The sequence below is a fragment of the Leptidea sinapis genome, chromosome 1, assembly GCF_905404315.1.
Source record: "Leptidea sinapis chromosome 1, ilLepSina1.1, whole genome shotgun sequence".
Taxonomy (NCBI): domain Eukaryota; kingdom Metazoa; phylum Arthropoda; class Insecta; order Lepidoptera; family Pieridae; genus Leptidea; species Leptidea sinapis.
This window is the reverse complement of record NC_066265.1, coordinates 30340290-30359171: the sequence shown is the minus strand read 5'-3', so window position 1 is coordinate 30359171 and position 18882 is coordinate 30340290. Positions and strand designations below refer to the sequence as shown.

The following is an 18882-nucleotide window of genomic DNA, read 5'->3' as shown; positions in this document are numbered from 1 at the left end:
TTTCTATAGCTCTTTCCACTTCTTGGAGTTATATTTTTGGCACGCTCCCTTGGTCTTGTAGTTCAGCTGCATTTGGGGTGCTTTGTTTTAAGTAAGGTCCTTAAAGTAGGTAGACATTATATCTAGTCTTTGGTCTGGCATTTTCCATGTCTTTTTTTCAAGTTTGTCATCTAGTCTTTTGATTCAGTTAATTCTTTATTGCTTTTCTTATCCCTTCAATTAGGTGGGATCTATCCAATCTTATTAAAGAGATATACGTAAAAATAAAAATGAGAGGTGAATCCAAGACATAACTGCATCTTTGAATAAATTCTGCTTTATTTATATTGCATTATGCAATGACTAACTCGATGTATATACCCTCTTTATCGGCTAATACTTTACGGACCTCAGATTCTGTAAGAGATAAGGAGTATATACATCGAGTTAGAAGGTTGTGTTTAGTATTGCATGAGTATTATTGTTGGTTAATGTGCCGTAAAGGTGTTAGCAAGCAAATTACACATATTAGTACCGTTTGTGACGACTATGGTGCTCAGAAGTCCTTTTTCTTATTTTTAGTGTATGTTACTACTAATATGCGGTTTCTTTTCATAGATATATCGATGTTCATTGTAAAATTCCAACTTCTTCCATCCTAGGTTGTCCAATTTTTTTATTTTTAGATGAAGTTTATATTTTGTGTTAAGTAGAGAGTTATAGTAATAGAATATTATTTACTGCATGCGAGTAATGTGTCATCGAACCTAATTAAATAATTTGAATGATTAACACATTCTTATCGCTACCATTATATTTTCTCTTTAACATTTGTGTGAATGACACCTTACATTTTGGAAATAACATATTTACCTATTATTTACACAATTGTATTTGTGGTATCACGACCTAAATCATCTATAGCAACTTAATTATTATACTATTAGCGGTTAATATTACCTGTACAATATCATTGTTATAATCACACACAGTTCAATAGCGACCAATGTAATTGACGACCCATATAGCCCAGTGGTTAGTGACTTGCCTACTGAGATAGAGGTCTCAGGTTTGCATCCTGGTAGGTGCAAACGTATTTATACGATGAAGTCGATTTGTTGAAGTAATTATATTGTATAAAAGTGTGTCAATATTGTATTGCCCTTGTCAATCAAATCCCTGAAACAGGTGATAACTCGAATGCAGCTAGCTTCACTTCCATAACAGGGAGTGCTTTCCGAAATTATGGAAATGAATGAACCGAAAGCTCTAAGTATGCCTCACCAATTATGAACTATCGAACGTATAGCTTTTACCAGAGGTCTTGTGGCACACCTAACACAAACCGGAGGCGGCTATCGGAAGGAAGGGAGAAGGCATGGCAGTCAGTCTGTATATGGTATAGGTGTTCAATCGTAGGTATATATTATTAGAAGTGGGAGAGTCACGCTGCCGTCTTTTGACGTCAGCACAATCGGGCCAGACTCGTCCGGGTTAATTACCACACTCGCACAGAATACCGGCGTGAAGTAGCGGCCTAGTGCCGATATGTTTCGCATAGGTTAGTGTCGAGGACCGGTGGCCATTAACCCCCAGAAGACTCAAGTTTGCGCGTTTACCACTAAAAAAACCCCATTTGTCGTATCACCGCTCTTCGAGAACACTTCTCTAAAAGCCGCGCCTAGTATCGGAATACTGGGTCTCGAAATCTCGAGCGATTGCCAATTTCGTGGTCATCTGGAAGGCAAAGCCAAATTGGCTTCAAAGAAACTGGGCGTCATTGATAGAGCACGGCAATACTTCAAGCCGGCCCACATTAGTATGTGGCTCTACTAAGCGCAGGTCCGGCCGCACATGGAGTATTGCTGTCATCTCTGGTCTGGCGCACCCCAGTATCAGCTCGATCCATTTGACCGCGTGCAACGCAGAGCAGCTCGAATTGTCGGAGACCCAGTGCTCTGTGAACGGCTGGATCACTTGGCGTTGCGTAGAGACGTCGCTTCATTGTGTGTCTTCTACCGCATTTATCACGGGGAGTGTTCCGAAGAGCTGTTTAACCTGATTCCTGCCGCCGAATTCCACCTTCGCACGACACGCCACAAGTTAGGATATCATCCTCACCATCTGGATGTGTGGCGGTCCTCCACAGTGCAGTTTTCAAGGAGCTTTCTTCCACGTACTACAAAGCTGTGGAATGAGCTTCCTTGTGCGGTGTTTCAGGGACGATACGACATGGGTACCTTCAAAAAAAGCGCGTACACCTTCCTTAAAGGCCGGCAACGCTCCTGTGATTCCTCCGGTGTTGCAAGAGATTGTGGGCGGCGGTGATCACTTAACAATAGGTGACCCGTACGCTCGTTTGTCCTCCTATTCCATAAAAAAAAAAATATATATTGCACTAGGTGCTTCTCTCGAATTTCCCACCACATACCATATATTGACTTCCCTAGAGATTTTACAAGATATTACAGGCATTCAGGTTGTTCTTAGAGAACAACCAGTTATGTCGCTGTTAACTGTCAAGCACTAGAAGTATTATTGAGTGCTCCGCAACTATAATTGGTTAATATTGTTTTAAATAGTTTGAATGTACTAGAAGTGCCATATATAGCCAAACTCCACGAGCATTCTGGCATTACATCAAATCGATAAATGAAAATTCGACATTACTTCCAGCGACTATGTATAGCGACAACACATCTGTTGAATCCGGGTCTGATATTACTAATCTCTTCGCTAGCCACTTTTCTTCAGTTAATGCATTATATACCGAGAACTCTTCACAAAATACACCCTGTAATCATTTAATTTTTAATAGTAATGCTATTAACAAAATTACTGCAAAATGAAAGGGAAGTATTAGCTAAATTAAAACAAATAGATATTTTTAAGGGTTCTGGCCCCGACGCTTATCCTTTTTTTTGTTAAGCGTTGTAATTCTGCTATTGCTTTACCATTATGTATTATTTTTAACCGCTCTTTGGTCGATGGATGTTTCCCAGTTGAATGGAAAATGGGGCGAATATTTCCGTTGCACAAAAAAGGGAATAAGGCAAACGTGAAAAATTATCGCTATTTTATCTTGTTTTGCAAAAATATTCGAGTCTCTTGTATGTAAAGTCTTAACATCACATGTCGAACATTCCCTTTCTGTAAATCAACATGGATTTCTACCAGGTCGTTCCACTACAACAAATTTATGTATGTTGTATGTTGTATAAATGTATGTAGTTATGCATGTTTTTTATCAGATCTTTGCGCTACAGTGGATCGGGGTGATGAAGTAGATGCAATCTACACAGACTTTGCTAGTGCGTTTAGCGTTACCTAGCAAAAATACTTCACCTCAATCCTATATTATTTTTAATTTTTATCAACGGTATTGCCTCCGAAATATATTATTCAAATTTTTTGCTATTTGCCGACGCGCGATTTGAAATTTATAAGTCAATTATATCGGAGGATATAATTCAATTACAGTCTGACCTATGCAGAATTGAACAGTGGTGCACGAACAATAAAATGGAACTTAATACTCAAAAGTACTATCATGTTAGATTATCAAGGAAGAAGAAATCAATTCCATCGTATTACAGTATCTCAGTAATACAACTTTGCTTAAACTAAGTGAAATAAAGGATCTTGTGGTTATATTGGACAGAAAACTTCGCTTTACATCTCACGTTGATCATATTGTGACTAAATCTGCACAAATGCTTGGTTTTATCAAAAGACATTCAAAACATTCAAAGATCATTCACCAGACACTTGACATTCTTTCTTTAAGATGAAATCCCTAAACACGCCCCGTAAAATGTTTGATATCTTATTTATTTATAAAATACACTGGCCTTCAAAAGTAAGTATCATACTTTTAAAATTGGGATAACGTTTTAAGTTCACAAGATATACTTTCGAAATAAAAAGGACTCCAAAGAGAATTTAATTTTGTACATAAAAACTTTATAGTCGGTAACCTTCTTTTAAGAATTGGCTAAAAAAACTTCAAAAACAAAACCATTCCTTTTTTAAAGTGGACGTTTCCGAATTACAATTTTACCATTCACATTTTTCTTTCTGTTTTAAATTTTTTTCATGATCAATGGGTCTTGTTTTAAAAATTTATGCTAAAAAGCACATAACATTTATTTATCACGCCTCTTTCAGTTGAATAATGTGCTAGGATCATGGCTTTTCTAGAACTAGGCATCAGTATGCGTCGCACTGCAAGAATGGTGGGTGTGACGGTACGAACGGTCCAGAAGGTAAAGCGAAGGTACGAAGAGACTGGACACCATCTGAGGAGACCTTGTAATGGCAGACCCAGGTGTACCAGTGCCCGAGAAGATCGTTATATTATTTCCACTGTGTTAAGAAATTGCCACCAAAAAGCTACTTCAGACCCGGAGGGACTACATTAGTGACAGTACAGTGAGAAGAAGACTTGCTGAAGCAAATTTGAAACCCCGAAGACCAGCAAGTGGCCCAAAACTCGAGAGACAGCATCGAGTAGCGAGACTGCGATACGCCCGTGAACACATGCAGTGGAATGAAGAAGAATGGTCAAGAATTTTGTTTGCTCGGGAGTCTCGATTCTCCCTTTACACTTCTGATGGAAGGCGAAGTGTTTACAAGTGACCTGGTGAGCGATACCTTCATGCCTGCATCTCAGAAAGAGTCCAATACGGTGGAGGCAGTGAAAATGTATGGGCTGGCATATCTTCAGAAGGTCGCACAGAGCTAGTAGCCATAGAAAATGGCACCCTCACTGGGCAAAGATATGCTCAAGAGATTCTCAATGAGTATGCAGGGCCGTATTTAGCAAATATGGGTGATGGATCGATGCTGATGCATGATAATGCCCGGCCACACACGGCTTATATCGTACAAGAGTATATTCAGGAGGTCGGTATCAGCGCGATGGCTTGGCCATCAAGAAGTCCTGATCTCAACCCGATTGAACACGCCTGGGATGAGCTTGGGAGGCTAGTCAGAAATCGCAGACCACCACCTACTACCCTCAGGGCACTAAAGCAGGCCCTGGTAGAAGAATGGGAGAATATTCCCCAACATCGGCTCCGAAACCTAGTGTTCAGTATGCCAAACCGGCTCGAAGCTGTAATCAGAGCTCGAGGAGGCAATACCAGTTATTAAAAATTAAATAACATGTAATACATTTTAGTTGAATTATTTACACGAAACTAAAAATGTCTATTTTCATTGTTTTATCTTTTTTAAGTTAAAAATGTTACTAATGTATAATTTTAGTTTATAAGAATTAAAGCCTATAATATTTGCAACAAAACGTTTTTAATCTTAAATCTCTACCTTCTATAGTTAAGAAAAAAAAAAATTTGAAAAGTGTGATACTTACTTTTGCAGGCCAGTGTAGTTAACAATCATGTCAATAATACGGAGCTACTCGATAAAATATCTTTCACCGTACCTTCGAGGTATCCGCGTAAAAGTATTCATAATACATTTAGCAGACCTCTTATAAAATCTAAATATCCGGACGACCGAGCCTTGCTCGGATTTTTAAGAATGTACAAAACTTGAACAAAAAAAAACTAATAGGACATCTGGATTCGAACCGGGGTCTTCTGCTTTCCGGATCACCCAATCTGAGCTATAATAGTCTTGTATATACTGGCGAAATTTACCTTTGTATTCTAATGTTATTGTAGCTGTTTCTCATTCAAACATGGATAAAACCATTTTTTTTAAATTGAAACCTAGCTAGATCGATTTATCACCCCCGAAATCCCCTGCATACTTAATTTTATGAAAATCGTTGGAGCCGTTTCCGAGATTCTGATTATATATATATAAATATACAAGAATTGCTCGTTTAAAGATATAAGATTTAGGACTAAATTCGCCATTTATCAGAGCTGGCGAACAATATAACATGCTTGTTAGAAAACACCCAAATGTAGATATATACAATGACCCCCATGGGTCACTTAAGAATAAAATACTAACATATTTTTAAGTCATTCTATAAATTACTAACCAAGTAACTTAAATTAATTTTCACATTTACTTTTATATGTAATTAATTTAATTAAAACACCTACTTTAAATTATTATTAGTCAATGCTGTGCATTTCTTTTATAGCAGAATTAGAATTGTAAATATTGTTAAGTTTATATTTGTAAAAGTATTATTATAAATTCTGTTGAAGTGCCTAATAAAAAATAAACAAATAAAATAAAACCAGAAATGCTCGTGAACGCTGTTATTCACCAAGGTATATATGATATAAGGTTATATAATATAACGTTATATAATATAACTCCTGTTTCTTCTATACATAAATTTGAAAGCTGTATAAAACATGCATTGTTATGCCAATGACCGTACTGGAGATGTATATGCCTCACATTGGCCATGCAGGTCACTCTCAGAGAATCTCTACCGGTGCCAGATGAAACTTTTCTCTTCTATCAAGTCCTCTATATATAGATAGATATTCACGGAATGGGATAAAATTTAGGCCAAAAACCACTAAATCTCTATTTATCAATACACTAATGAGTATCTTGATTGCAAAAAACAAGCAACTGTTTATATCTTGACATGTAGGAAGCTAACGATATCGTAAACAGCGATTCTTTGTAAGGAAAAATCTAAAGAGGCATTAGTGGGTTTGTTTTATCTTTATTTAAATCATATTTAATTGGCCTCAAGCAATGTCACTAATTAACTCATCAGACATTCTTTTCCAACTGTAAGAGTGGAGTTTCTCATGGAACTATTTTGGGTCCTTTGTTATTTATTATTTATGTTAATGACTTTCAAAATATATCTCAACACCGTTTGTTATGTTTGCTAACTATATGTTGATTCTCATACCCTCTAATACTGATTATTTAAATGAACATGAATTGGACAATAATTGAAATTTAATTTTTTAATTTTAAAAATTACTTTGAAAAAAATTATTGATTGGCTTGATAGGTATGATTTATTTGAATGTATTGAAAACGAAGTATATTCAATTTTGTGTAAAAGGACGTAGACAAACCGATCTAAATATTAATTGTAATGGAATAAATATTGACAAAGTTGACAGTAAAATATTTTTAGGTATTATCTTAAATAAGGGCCTTATTTCTCTAGTAAAATTGATATGGTATGCTTAAGATGTATGTCCTTAGAAGACTGAGGTGAATTGCTTCTTATGGCAATTACTCATCTAGGGAATTCAAGATTTTAAAAAGTTATATATTTTGCCAGTTCCTAATGTTTTCAATTCAATGTACCACCCGTATTCGACAACACTTGCCTTAGTGCTTGCCTAATCGGAATACTGGGTCTCGAAATCTCGAGCAATTTCTATTTCCGCGATCATCTGTAAGACAAAGTCGCGTTAGTTTCGAACAAACTGAATTCATCATTCGTGCGAGACAAAATTTCAAGAGTGCCACATTTTAGCGCTCTTTTAGGTTCATTCTTTTACAGTAATGTAATTATATCTTAATTATGGGCTGTAAAATTTGAATAACAAGCATTAAAGTTAATATCCATTTTAAATGCAAAAGAATTGTTAATTATAATAAGAATAGATAACAAATTAACTTGTATTTGTAAGGCGGTATTTAAATAATCGTCTTGTCTAGTAAGTTTATTTTATTGTTTCAAGTGACATGGAGGCGTCCAACTTTCCTTATGATGTCACAGACGTGGAGAGTCAAGTCAGCAATGAAATTTTTAAAGCAATCAGTAAGTATCACTTTATCTCTTTATTGGCTCTTTAGTAGGTTTGTGTGCTAAATTCTGATTTAAATTACTTAATTCCAAAATCCTTTTATAAAGATTGTGTTAATTCCTCATAATACCTCCATGATCTGTTTAGAACCGCTGCCTCTCGTTTATGTGGGACCTAAACGCTACATCTTCCCAGAAATGTACAAGGAATGGGGCCCGCAGTTTTATAATATGGAGATACGCCCCGACGATATTTTCCTAGTGGGTTTTCCGAGATCAGGTAAGCCGTGAGCCACCAGCGAAACTCGGCCGAATTCAAATTCAAATATTTTTATTCAAAATAGGATGTGAAATCACTTATTGAATGTCAAAAAACTACCACCCATTCCAAAATGAATGCCTCAGGCCTGAGAAGAATGGGCGCAACAAACTCAGCGGGCTTTTTTTTTCATCAAAAATATGTTTTACAATTAAAGTAACATTTACAAAGTAACATTGTACAATTAAACTTATTATTTAATAGCCTGAGGGCGGTCGCTCCATCCCCAATCTGTGGTATCATTAAGAAAGTCATTTATGTTATAATAACCTTTACCACACAAACGTTTCTTAACAATTCTTTTGAATAACGTAATACTTTTGTTTTGAACATTCTTTGGGATCCTGTTGTAAAAGCATATACATCGCCCCACAAAAGACTTGTTAACTCGACTTAGTCGAGTAGTAGGCATTATAAGCTTATGTCTGTTCCTGGTGTTAACATTATGGTTATGACAGTTTCTGGCAATTTCACTTATGTGCCTATGAATATACATTACATTATCAAGAATATATTGAGAAGCAACAGTCAAGATGTTAATTTCTTTGAATTTTGCTCTCAATGATTCCTTAGGACCTAGGTTATAAATAGTGCGAATATCTTTACACATCTGACACAGATTAATTTATATGACTATTATATCTCTGTAAAACCTATATTACTTGTTAAAGGTGTTCTTTTTTGGAACACCATAACTTCCATAATAATTAATCTTCATCAAATTTAATTATTCAAATACTAACCTAAATCTGTTTTTTGCCGTTTTTGATGAAAAACGTTCGAAATTCTACATCCGTACTGACCTTTAACACTATAATAAACTTATGAGATATATTGTTAATTTAGGATTATGCGCATTGGTGATTTTAGGATGTACTTGTAATTGTTCTGTTAGATTCTTTTATTTGTTAAAAACGTCATTCCTGGACCGCTCTGACTAAAAGTATAATACACCTGCGGTTTTTGTCGGTTTGATTAAGACACACTGTCTTACTGAAAATCAAGGTGGAATGAAGCCTCATGGGGGTTTATATACGTAAAAAAACAAAGGTTTTGTTAATTTACTTTGCTTAATTCAGTAAAAAATAACTCAAAGAAACAAATATTTGTTCACTGTTCGAGATATATACGTTTAAATAATTAAACATCGCTAAAATAATACAACAAATCCTCGCAAACTGAGAATATAATCATATTTAATGTCAGATTACCACTTAAGCGAATTCTAAGGAGGCACCGTCCTGAGCAGCCTTTTATCAACACTAAAATGGCATATTCGTTTTTTTTTAACTGATTCTAAAAATTACTACACCCGTTAAAATATTATACCTTTTTTTAAAAAATATATAAGGGTAAACGGGCAAGAAATTCACGTGATGGGTAGAGGCAAGGTAACCCATGGACAACCGCAACAACAGGGATCAAGAGTTGCGTTACCGGCCTTTATGTTGGGAGTTTGCTCTAAGCCTGAAGCTTCCTAAGTCGTATCGGGGATATATATTTCGTATATATATTTCGGGGAGATTGCAGCCGGTAATTGATTGTAGCCACAAAGAGGCTGTGCGAGGCAAGAAGTACCTCGCACAAAGAGTGGAATTTGAATCAACATTAAGCATTCCACAATACATCAGTGAAAACCAAATTCAAATCGTTTAAAGCGTTTCTGAGATAAGCATGTAACAAACAATCAGATAAATATAAAAAAATGTCACGACGAGATGAGAATATCTGAGAAGCCTATACAGTGTGGAACCCTATAGTAGCTCTCGTTATAAAATATAGCCGGGACATTGCCTACAGCATAATTCAAGAAGAATTTAAAGTGCATCTATAAGAGATTAAGAATAATATAATTTCTGTAGCCACATATGTCAATTTGTGGAATTTTTATAAGCAGATTGTACTTACTCCGTTGTTTTCCTTTCCAGTAATCCAATATTTCACTCAAATCTACCTTCACTCTCTCCCTCTCTTCTCTTCTATTTTTCTAGTTTCTTTTGCATCACATTCTATGTAGTAGGTAGTAGCAATATATTTAATTTGCTTCGAATGTTTTCGATTTATTCACTTAGCATGTTCAGCGTGACTAGAATGCAAGAATTCCAGCTAAGACGAAAATTGCATGCAAATTTAACTTATTGTATATGTCGTATTGTTTGCTAGTGTGTTTTACTGACATATTGTGTGCTTCCTCCCTTTAAACCACGTTATTAAATTTCAGGGACAACATTATGCCAAGAAATAATTTGGCTTTTAAACAATAATTTAGATTATAAAAAAGCAAAATCGATACCTGTTGGAGAGCGTGTTCCTCTCATGGAGTAAGTGATTTTTAATTTAATAAAATTAAGTGCCTGGAGCTGCTGCTGCCTTGAATACTTTTTAATAGTTAATCAGAGCTTTAAGTAATGAAAAGATAGTAATGCAAACTTCACGGAAGTTAAAATGCACATGTAAAATGTCAGAGGCAAAAAATTTGTGAACGGACTGTTATTGATGTTTACAATTTATATCTTAATGGTCCCACGACCTGTATAGCCGAGTGGTTAACGATCCTACCTACTCAGCTAGAGGTCCCGGGTTCGAATCCCGGTAGGTGCAAGCATTTACATGATGAATATGGATGTTTGTTTCTGAGTCATGCTTGTTTAAATGTATTTATGTATGTTTATATGAATTTATGTATGTTTAAGTAAGTATATTGTATTAAATATATAATTGTCTTGTAACCCATAACACAGGCTATATATGCTTAACTTGGGGCAAGATAATTTGTGTAAAAAGTGTGTCAATATTATTAAAAAAAATTGGTCCGGCGTGCGTCGACATCACTGGACCATCCGATGATCCGGCCGTATCAAATCCCACCACATGTTTATGCTATAATGTTATAATGAGCATAATGGTAGTATTACCAGGAGACGAGTGTTGGCAGGCAAGATGCACCGACGATCTGGTCAAGAAAGAAAGAAAAAAAGATAAATCATTTGTTATTAACATTATTTATATAAGTCGGCATTCACGGTTTATCAGCGTTGGTCAGCGTCTCATGAGTATGAGACGTCACCGCGAACCCACTACACTCACCCTGATGAAGGAACTGCGAATGGACCAAATTTAGTCTGTATCAACACCGATAAATCGTGAGTGAAGCCGATTTAAATTAATAAAGTTAATAATGTCTCGCGAAAGTTTAAATAATTTATTAGAGATTTTTTTATGTTTTAATTCAATAAAATAAAAGTATGTATGTATGTATGTATGGAATATATTTAATCATGAAAGTTACAATTTATTTTTTACCATGCCCCGCAAAACTGCTTACGCAGTTTGACTGCAGGTAATTCGCTTTACATAAACATAGCTTATAAATTATTAAGTAAGTTATTGATACAATTAATTTACATAAATGGTTAAAACGTATTTAACAAATATATTTTAGTAAACTTTTAAATTTAACTTTTAAGTATAAAATACGGTTACAACAAGCCATGTTATATGAAACATGAGTGACGTCACGCCTCAATTATCATCCCATCACTGGGCCGTTCAAAAATATTTGGATGTTTATTACGGTTAATAATACATTAACGGCCTTACAAATAAACTTGGTATAAAGTTATAACTGACGATAAACAAAGAAAATTCAAAATATTTACAATATCGTTGACAACACTGTCAATACAATGAATCATTCTGAAGTTTTCCGAATGACAAGCTGACTTGCAAATAAACGCGGGAAACGTTATACGCCCGAACAAACCATTCGTAAGCAAAATGTCTATTTGTAAACATTTTACATATTCTTGGTTTATGCTTGGTTATAACTTTATGCCAATTTTATTTGTAAGGCAGTAAGTATATATGTTTTTACACCAGTGGGCAGCTCCATTGCACAGGATGCCGGCTACATTATGCGACCCACAACGCCTATTTCTGCCGTGAAGCAGTAATAAGGGCGCCGTACCTAGTGAAATTACTGGGCAAATGAGACCTAACATAACATAACAATTTAAGTGCCTCTCAGAATTATTGGGTTTTTCAAGAATCCCAAGCGGCACTGCATTGTAATGGGCAGGCCGTATCAATTACCATCAGCTTAACGTCCTACTCGTCTCGTCCCTTACTGTCATAAAAAAAATATTATTTTAATTGCTGAAATAAAGTTATTTATTTTGCCTCGTAGGTGCAAACTGCACCATTGTAGGAATCGCTGCCATTGTTCTCTTGGTTATTAATATATTATTTTTTACAGTTTCTCCTTGGTTGCTTTTGGGGGAGAAACATTCAAAAATAATAACTCTCCTGTACTACAAAAGCTGGAACCATACGTACACAAGCTACGTACGGCCCCGTCGCCTCGGTTCATTAAAAGCCATTTGCCACTCTCACTTCTACCGCCGAAACTCCTGGATAACAATAAGGTAAGGATTATACAAGATTTGTGACGTCACAACTTCTACTGTAAAGATGGATTTAAAAGTAATAATTCTTCACACAAATTTTCTAACTCCAAATAAGACATAGCCTGTGTTGTGCCACAGCCAACAATATATATACAATATCCATTATAATTATTTGAACTACAGTGAAGAAAGGAAATACTGAAGGGTTATAAAATCCTATTTTATTACTAGTATTAAATTTTTCTGCTCTCCCATATAAGCGAACGTATAGTGATAAGATCTAAAATGCCTCTATAGTTAGAATTTGCATTTTATGTGTAAGTATACACAATTTTGATAGAGCAGAAAGTAGCGTCAATAATTTTATCTACTTAAATCGGCTTTACTCAGGCGTAAGCGGTGGTAGTACGAAGTACCAACGCTTCTGTTATTCCTCTGGTGTTGCAGGAGATTGTGGGCGCGGTGATCGCTTAACATCAGGTGACCCGAACGCTCGTTTGTCCATCCATAAAAAATAAACAAAGTTTTAATATTTCATTTAAGGGCCAAACTAAAGTTTTGGCTGAATAGTAAAGTAAGAGAAAGGTTTCCGCCTTTAATTTAAGATTTTATAGTTATTATAAACTGATTTTCTGAAACAAGTACAATATCCTATTTAATTCAATAAATCTTCTTTTGGTTGGTTTCGAACTTAACATACGTAAACTAGTGAAGTAAATACACTTTTCCACCTTGGGAATGTTTCTTTTAAGATTTTTCATTTATTAACGTTTTAAATCTCAAAGCGAACCTTACTATATTCATATCTATACATATAAAAATGAATTGCAGTATGAAACAATTTCATTATGACAGCAGGGTGCATATTTTACGAAGTAATTTTTGATGTTATGGTATATTATTGACAAATTCATATAAAAACATTATTTTATTTATTACTAGCTGACCCGGCAAACGTTGTTTTGCCATATAAAGTATAATTCACGCGATAGTTTTAAAAGTAATAAAATATTGCCTATATTATAGCCTGTACATCATTTTGTTCTATTGTCAATAGTTTTTGCAGCTCACGCAAAAATAGGTTCTCGATTTTACACCTTGTCTTACAAAATAGCAATTTTATTACGGATCCCTAATTTTGAAAAAAAACAAAAAACAAAAACCTATAGCCTTCCTCGATAAATGAACTACCCAACACTGAAAGAATCATTCAAATCGGACCAGTAGTACCAGAGATTAGCGCGTTCAAACAAACAAACAAACACTGCAGCTTTATAATATTAGTATAGATATACAGAACAACGTCTGTCGGGTCAGCTAGTACTATTATATATTGTTTGGTATATTCAAAATCTAAAGACAGAAGTCTAATGGGCAAAGACCCATAGCCTAAAATAGAGAAGTGTGGTATATTTGTATAAATGACGGTGCCATGACCAAGACGCCTGGGAAGAGCTTTATTAACATTTCCAAATAGATTATAAGTTTTTGTGTATATTTTACCTTTTATCTTTATATAATGTATTAGAATATTACATCTTATTTGTTTCATAATATGTATACTGGGTAATTTTGCCTTTAATAAAAACTTATTATTATTATTATATTTAAATATTTTCATTCTACAAATTAAATTTGCGGTACTCGATCTCGCGATCTCGCGATCGCCTCTCGGGTTCCGTCCGAGCGCTCTTGCAAACTGAGCCAAACGTTCGAGTGACGCATAGATCGTAAATCTTGGTATCTCTTGTTCAGGTCTCAGGTCATTTTCATTCTAACATAATTTCTGTGCAATTTTTTTGAGAAATGCTCACATGTACTTTTACTAATAATTATTAGGTGGTGTACATTGCCCGCGACCCACGAGATGCAGCAGTTTCTCTATACCATCTAATGGAATTGAAATATTTAAAACAAGGAACAAGCTTTAAAGAGTTTTGGAATAATTTCATTGCTGGACGATGTAAGATTTTGGTTTAGTTATAAATTACGTGCAAAATATAAAACAATTTAGCCTGTTGTATTGCTACCTAAGATTGCTGTTATTTTGATAGGTTAAACGTATATCACTCATGATTAAGGTCAAATATACCATAAATATAAATCACATAACTAACTATTAATATAAATATTAAATGTTAAATATTACATTAAAATTTCCAGGTGTAATGTGCCCAGTTCAATCACATATACGAGAGGGCTGGGAAAAAAGAAATAACCCAAACCTTCTGTTTTTAAGCTACAACGAACTGACGCGAGTAAGTAACTAGGTTGAATGAGTTAAAATTTTATTAATAACAAAACCAAAGCCACGTAATAATACAGAAGCAAAGATTTTATTTAAATATTTAAGCTTAAAAAGAATAAAGTAGCGTAAATATTTTGAAAAGAAAATAATTACTTGATATATAAGTGTTTTTAATTTCAAAAATATCGTGCACAAATTACTAGTAACTACTGTTTTTTGAAAATAAAAAATATTTTTATAATCGATCACAATACTTACTATTTTCTATTTTTCTAAACACAGAATATGAATGCAATAATTCTAAAATTCAAGATACAATACAATATAGTTTCTAATATTTTCTAGGACTTTCCATCAACTTTGAAACGCATGGCAACATTCTTCAACAAAGAGTACACAAACGACCAGATAGATGAGCTCTGTGGCCATCTCAGCTTCGATAATTTTAAAAACAACGAGTCTGTCAATCGTAGCTCTACATATCATAAATTGGGCTACGTGAATAATGAAAATCCATTTATTCGAAAGGGTAATTATTATTTTAATCACTTTTTAGTGCTCCTTACTAATAAAAATCATTACTAAGACCACGGTAATGTTATCATACAGTATTCTAACTTGGCCCTGTCCTTGGAGATAATGCGGCGTGTGGCCGCGTGGTACATAAACAGCGATAGGGCTGTAGTCTTTTATATTCATCTAGGTTCTTTCTAGTTTAGTGATTGTAGTATATTTTTAATTAAAAAAAAATTGTGGATGAAGTAGAAAGTGTTAATTAAAAAGACAAAATAATTATTTTGTATAAAAACTCATCACAACGTCCGCATCAAGCTATCTTGTTATTTAAATTTGGAGCGCGTTTATTGTGCTAGAAACATCGATCACTTTTGGCCAATTCAACTTTTTTTCCCGTTAATATTAAATTACAATTATTAGGTATGGTGGTAAATAAACAGAATTGCAGTGATTGCGTTGCCCAAGTGAGTATAATGCCATCGGTCATTTTCAGAACATCGCTTTCACTGATGAAAAAATTTCCACAATAAGCAAAGTGACAAAGTGTACGTACCTACGCAAGAAAAGGAATAAATGCATCGTGTGATGATATATCCATACTTAATTTTATAACAGGGATATTTGTTTATAAATTAAGTACCTACCTAATTTAAATACATACCTACTCAGAACGAGAATTCAATACCAAGTACTTCATAAAAATCGTTAATGTGTCATCTGTCAGAATCGCACTTTAACGGTCTTTTGTTTATGATTGACTGAGGCCATGAACGCCTTCGCATTTAATAATTACTCCAATTGTATGGGTAATAGCTGTAATTATTCAGAATTTATTTATTTAGCATATTATTATATCGTAATTGACGTTGAAGGACTTCCCTTTTAAGTTATTTTTTTACATATTTTCGTAGCGCACACTTAGAATGTGCGTCCACTTTTCAATAAATTAAGCTTCAATGATACTTACGCCAATTATGTCGATAATTGGGGTATTATTGTTTAATAAAGTCATGCATAGTCTATTAAGTACTTATGAACCTCCTTATTTGTGTTGAGGCAGTTTTTTAAGATTCCTGGCTTTAGCCGCTATCAAAACAAAAGAAAGTTTATAATTTTAAAGTTGGCACACAGATTATTAATTGGTTTAAATAAATATAAATAAATAAATAAATTCTTTATTTTGCTAGAAAACATGTAACAATGGGTGTAAGTAGTTTTAATGTATCAATGTTATCGGCCATTTCTGGCATGCAAAATTATTATTAACAAAATTCTAGTTATTATTATAATTGATTAACAAACTCTATATTTTAAGCACTTAGGTTAATTTAAATTATAATTATTATTTTTAAATGTCATTATTTAAAGACTAGAATTAATATATATTTTAAAGTCAATTTAATTTAACCTAATGTGTCAACATTTCATTTATGGAATAAAAACATTTATCTATAAGCCATGTAAAAAGATCCTTTTTAAATCGTTGGACGGGTAATACGCGTAAGCTTGGAGGGAGTTTATTAAATAGTTTTATACACATGACATAGCTACATTTTCCGTAGGATGCATTATGAAATTTGTGTGCAATCACCAGTCTGTCACCGTTTCTTGTATTTTTCGGATAAATATCTCTTGCTTTTGTAAATAAATGGTCATGTTGTTTGACAAAGATACATATTTCGTATATATACATACAGGGAAATGGAAGAAAGACATATGCTTTGTTTTATTAATGTAATATCGACACGGACGACGCCGAGGGTAACAGCTAGTAGTATAGTATACCTCATAATTTCATGTCTCAATTAATAAAACCAATTTTACTTGGATAGCAATCTATTGTCAGCCATATTTGTTTAGGTATCGATTTTATTCTTGTATATATTCAGGTTTCCGTCAATGCAGGCATTTCTAACAAAGTCAATGCAATATTCCACTGCATTTGATAAATACCACCTACCATTGTTTTACGCAAACCTAATTCACAAAACAAAACTAGTGCTACTAATATTAATTCAATTCTTTTTTTAATTTGTTTCACCAAGCTAGCTTTGATGTTACAAAGTCGGTAATATTTTAACTAGACCAGGCCTTAATATTATTTTTTTATATGAGAAAAAGGGACGAGACGAGGTTGACGTTCTCTTAACCACCTAACACCTAAAGTTAGTGATACCTACGCCGTGTTCATTACAATGCAATGCCGCTCAGGATTCTTCAAAAATCAGAGCTGCTGCTATGCGATTGTGCTGGTTACTTTGAGACATAAGATTACCCATCCAACAGAAACACAAATAGTTCCTGAGCACTACAACTTGCCATCAGAAAAAGGCGCGGCTGTGGTACTAGCCATGTAACCGGCATCCTGTGCAAAGCATCATCCCACTAAAATACTTTTATTAAAACCATTTTTCTTAATTGTAAATACTGAAACGATTCCAGGTAAAGCTGGTGGCTGGAGGGAATATTTTGATGATGAAATGACCAAAGAAGCAGATCGTTGGATTTCGGAGCACTTCGCCGATATAGGCTTAGGCATTGATCCCAAATAAATTTATTTTAAAATACAATAAGTTTAAATAAAACAAATTTTTACTTATTTAAAAATAATTTTATTGCAACTCATTTTATACCTGCCAAAACCACACAATAAGAAGCTCAAAACATTCATTTATTATAGTAGGTATATTTACAATACTACGATTAGATTAAATTAAAACTATAATTAAAGGAAAGTGTTCCTAGAATACTGGCAGCGTAGCCGCGTTGGATAGCTAGGCTGATCCGTTGACCGAAATAGCTGCCGCTGGCATGGATTACTCTTCTCATTTTTGATATTTTATCTCTAAAACGCTTGTGAGACAGAGACATTTACCCAAAAGGATGTGCAGACTTAGCGTGTTTGACAGAAAAGTACTGCAGAAAATGTTTGGATCATTGCGTGACGAAGACTACGTGACTATGAGAATGATCATGAATCAAGTTAATAAAAAATGAGATCATAGTTCGGTTTGTTAGTAAAAACATTAACTGAGGCCATGCTCAGATATATGAATTCTAAGACAATATTTTCGCTTTCAAGCGGGGGAGACAAAAATCTGTGCTACTACTACTGCACCTCAAACTAGTTTCGGTCTGGACAATTTTTTCCTTCAAACGTTAACCAGTCATAACGGGAAAGAAGTGTTCAGAGTTTGACTGTTTAAATTTTTCTGCATTTTGTTATCGGATTTGTATTTACAGCCTATTTGATGCTGTTTTTTGAAGTACTTTAAAAAGAGCAAATCAGAGTGACAGATAATAAAGGTATTGATCTTATTAGAAAATAGTATTGATCTGTCGTTAAAAACCACGCAGAAAACTGAGTAGAACGATTGAATGTACTATAAATAGCTGCTAATGTAACACACAAGAAATGCTGTGTGCTTTTAAGGATTAAGTACATGGGGCACACTAAAAGTTTTGCATCACTAGCTAATCGGTACTATTTGAATTTCGAATGTTATATTTTGTGAAACGTTGCAACCTTCTTAATAATAAAAACACAATTGGCGGGAAATCATTTGTCAATTGTTTTTTTATCACACATCAAAGTTATTAGTACGCAACGAAAATGGAATTAAGTCGAAAAGATTTTAGAGCGATGATTTTTTGTGATCTTAAAAGTTCTCTCTCTTCGCAAGATTGCCGCTCATCTTCA

At 34.2% G+C, this 18882-nt stretch overlaps 2 protein-coding genes across 2 annotated transcripts in view; one reads left to right on the top strand and one right to left on the bottom strand.

Annotated features, from left to right (window-relative positions):
* Nucleotides 1–18882, bottom strand: part of LOC126964668 (germinal-center associated nuclear protein) — a 357720-nt gene that overhangs the window by 257243 nt on the left and 81595 nt on the right. The gene's annotated exons all lie outside the window — the stretch shown is intronic.
* On the top strand, nucleotides 7559–17792 carry LOC126964764 (sulfotransferase 1C4-like). The gene is made up of 8 exons (XM_050808023.1): nucleotides 7559–7708; nucleotides 7842–7973; nucleotides 10234–10333; nucleotides 12268–12436; nucleotides 14258–14381; nucleotides 14582–14676; nucleotides 15012–15195; nucleotides 17625–17792. Exons 1-8 carry the CDS (start codon nucleotides 7633–7635, stop codon nucleotides 17732–17734), a joined length of 990 nt encoding a protein of 329 aa, XP_050663980.1. The 5' UTR covers nucleotides 7559–7632; the 3' UTR covers nucleotides 17735–17792.

Excerpts from the sequence above, each read along its gene's own strand:
- LOC126964764 (XM_050808023.1), top strand. The coding sequence starts at position 7,633 with ATGGAGGCGTCCAACTTTCCTTATGATGTCACAGACGTGGAGAGTCAA. Across the intron at positions 10,334-12,267 it reads GAGCGTGTTCCTCTCATGGA|TTTCTCCTTGGTTGCTTTTG; the intron begins GTAAGTGATTTT and ends TATTTTTTACAG. Across the intron at positions 15,196-17,624 it reads AAATCCATTTATTCGAAAGG|GTAAAGCTGGTGGCTGGAGG; the intron begins GTAATTATTATT and ends AAACGATTCCAG.